This window comes from Penaeus japonicus, unplaced genomic scaffold (assembly GCF_977035675.1).
Source record: "Penaeus japonicus unplaced genomic scaffold, GWHDUDI00000001_assembly GWHDUDI00000036, whole genome shotgun sequence".
In the NCBI taxonomy this organism is placed as follows: domain Eukaryota; kingdom Metazoa; phylum Arthropoda; class Malacostraca; order Decapoda; family Penaeidae; genus Penaeus; species Penaeus japonicus.
In genome coordinates, this window is record NW_028234438.1 from 21,255,278 (window position 1) to 21,257,777 (window position 2,500).

The 2,500-nt window shown below is 41.7% G+C and overlaps 1 protein-coding gene across 6 annotated transcripts in view; it reads right to left on the reverse strand.

The window, feature by feature from the left end:
* Positions 1 to 2,500, reverse strand: part of LOC122259495 (uncharacterized) — a 162,707-nt gene that overhangs the window by 52,389 nt on the left and 107,818 nt on the right. For 5 of the 6 annotated variants that reach the window (XR_015190610.1, XM_086531792.1, XM_086531793.1 and 2 more), the window contains exon 2: positions 1 to 221. This exon is cut by the window's left edge and continues 3 nt beyond it. The exons of the other annotated variant lie outside the window; for it this stretch is intronic. Coding sequence is in view for 4 of the 5 variants with exons in the window: in XM_086531792.1 (XP_086387918.1) it covers positions 1 to 221 (221 nt within the window). In the remaining variant the exon portion in view is untranslated. The remainder of the gene's footprint in view (positions 222 to 2,500) is intronic. 6 annotated transcript variants of the gene reach the window in all.

The window sequence follows — 2,500 nt, forward strand, 5'->3', positions numbered from 1 at the left end:
GCGACGATCTCCGGCAGATGGGCTGAGTCCTTGCTAGGAGACGTGGGCGAGACAACGAGAAGTGGGGGTGAGTGGGCGTAGGTGGAGTGGGCGTGGTGGTGGGCGTGACTGGAATGGGCGTAGTGATTGTGGTTGGGCAGTGCAGGGTGGGAGTAGAGGTGATGTTGGTGATCTGGCAGCGTGACAACAGTCTTCGGCATCTGGTGACCTCGCATACCCATCTGTGAGAAGGGGGGGGAGGGGGGGTGGGGGTTAGATAAGGTGGAAGCGGAAGATTGTACAGGCGAGACACAGACGGTATAAATGCGTGAACAAATATGAACAACGTTATTTAAAGTTAGACGTTGGAGAGAGTCAAAGTAGAGAGATCTTAAAGAAGAGACATAGACAATCTACAGTAAATGCGTCAGGTAGGAAGTCACTTATGTAAACAAATGTAAGCAATGATATTCAAAGTTAGATTATTAGAATTTAGATCTTAAAGAAGAGACATGGACAATCTACAATAAATGCGTCAGGTGGGAAGACACTTATGTAAACAAATATAAGCAATGATATTCAAAGTTAGATTATTAGAACTTAGAAAGGGTTAAATCTAAGATAACAAAGGCGAGACAGAGACAATAGGAATATGTTAAGAGGGAAGTTTTATATGTAAATAAGTATATTCAATGTTATTCAAGGTTAGAAGGTTAGGAGTAAGATAGGGTCAAAGCTGATGTTGCAAAGACAATGCAGGGCAGGGTATAATAGGGAACTGCATATATATATTATATATAGATATATATATATATATATATATATTATAATATATATTGATATTACATTTTAATATATATATATGTATATTTGTATTTATATTTATATGGATATATGATATATATGTATATCTATCTATCTATCTATCTACTATCTATATATCTCTCTCTATATATATATATATATATATATATTATATATATATATGTATATATAGTATATTATATATATATATATTTAGATTTATTTATATATATATACATATATTTATATATATATAATGTGTGTGTGGTGTGTGTGTGTGTGTAGTGTGTGATAACATTATATATATATTCTTATTATGATATATATATATATATTTTATATGCATATATATATATATATATATATATATATATACATATACATAAGGGCAATATATATACTACAGAAAACCGAGAGAGAGAGAGAGAGTGAGAGAGAGAGAGAGAGAGAGGAGAGAAGACGAGAGATGAGGTGAGAGGAGAGAGAGATTGAGAGAGTGATGGAGAGGGAGCGGAGAGGAGGGAGGAGAGAGAGAGAGCGAATGAGAGGAGGGAGAGGTGCAGAGAGAGATGGACAATCTGCGAACGAGAATGAGACGGAGAGAGAGAGAGAGGAGAGAGAGATGGACGAGGAGGAGAGGAGACGAGAGAGGAGAGTGGGAGGAGAGAGAGGAGAGAGAGAGAGAGAGGACAGGCAGAGAGAGAGAGAGTGGAGGAGAGAGAGAAGAGAGAGAGAGAGAGAGAGAGGAGACGTGGATGAGGATGAGAGAGAGACGAAACGAGAGGAGACTGAGATGAGAGAGAGGGCGAGAGACGAGAAAGAGACGCAGAGACGAGAAAACGAGAATGAGAGAGAGAGAGAGCGTAGAGAGGAGAGAGTGAGAGAGACGGGAGAGGAGGAGGGAGCGAGAGACGATCGGGAGGAGAGAGATGGGAGGTTCGAGGAGTAGAGAGGAGGAGTGGGCGAGATGAGGAGAGAGGAGAGAGAGGTGAGAGAGAGAGAGCGAAGAGAGAGAGTAGAAGAGGAGAGAAAGAGACTGGACGAGAAGTAGGAGGGAAGAGAGAGAGAGGTGAGATGGGAGAGTGGAGGAGGGAGGATGAGTGTGAGACGATTAGGAGGAGAGGATGAGAGGGAGGGGGAGGGGAGGGAAGAGAGGGGAAGGAGAGGAGAGAAGAGGAGAGAAGAGGGGAGGAGAGAAGGAGAGAGAAGAGAGGAAGGATGAAGAGAGGGAGGTGGAAGAGTAAAGGAGGTTCGAGACCTGAGGAGGAGAGGAAAAAAAAAAAAAGAGAGAGAGAGAATAAGAGAAAGAGAGAGAGAGAGTAAGAGAAAGAGAGAGAGCGATAGACCGATAGAGCGAGAGAGCGAGAAAACGAGAACAAGAGAGACCGATAGAACGAGAGAGCGAGAGAGAGAGCGAGAACGAGCGAGAACGAGAGAGAGAGAGAGACACACACACACAACAGGTATCTCAACCTGTCATAAACACGTGACTGTACGTGACAAAGGCCCCGGGGATAACCACACACACACAAGGGAGTGAATAGAAATCTCCTGTCGCTGCAACAAAGCCTTCTTTCTGTTTTGCATATACACCGGAATCAAATCATTATTACGTATTCCTTTTGTTTGTCTGTTTATTTGTTCAGTTCGGTTGCGGCTTTTAATTTTTTTTTATAATTTTTTTTTTAGTTCTTAGGATAAACTTGCCTAATTTCTG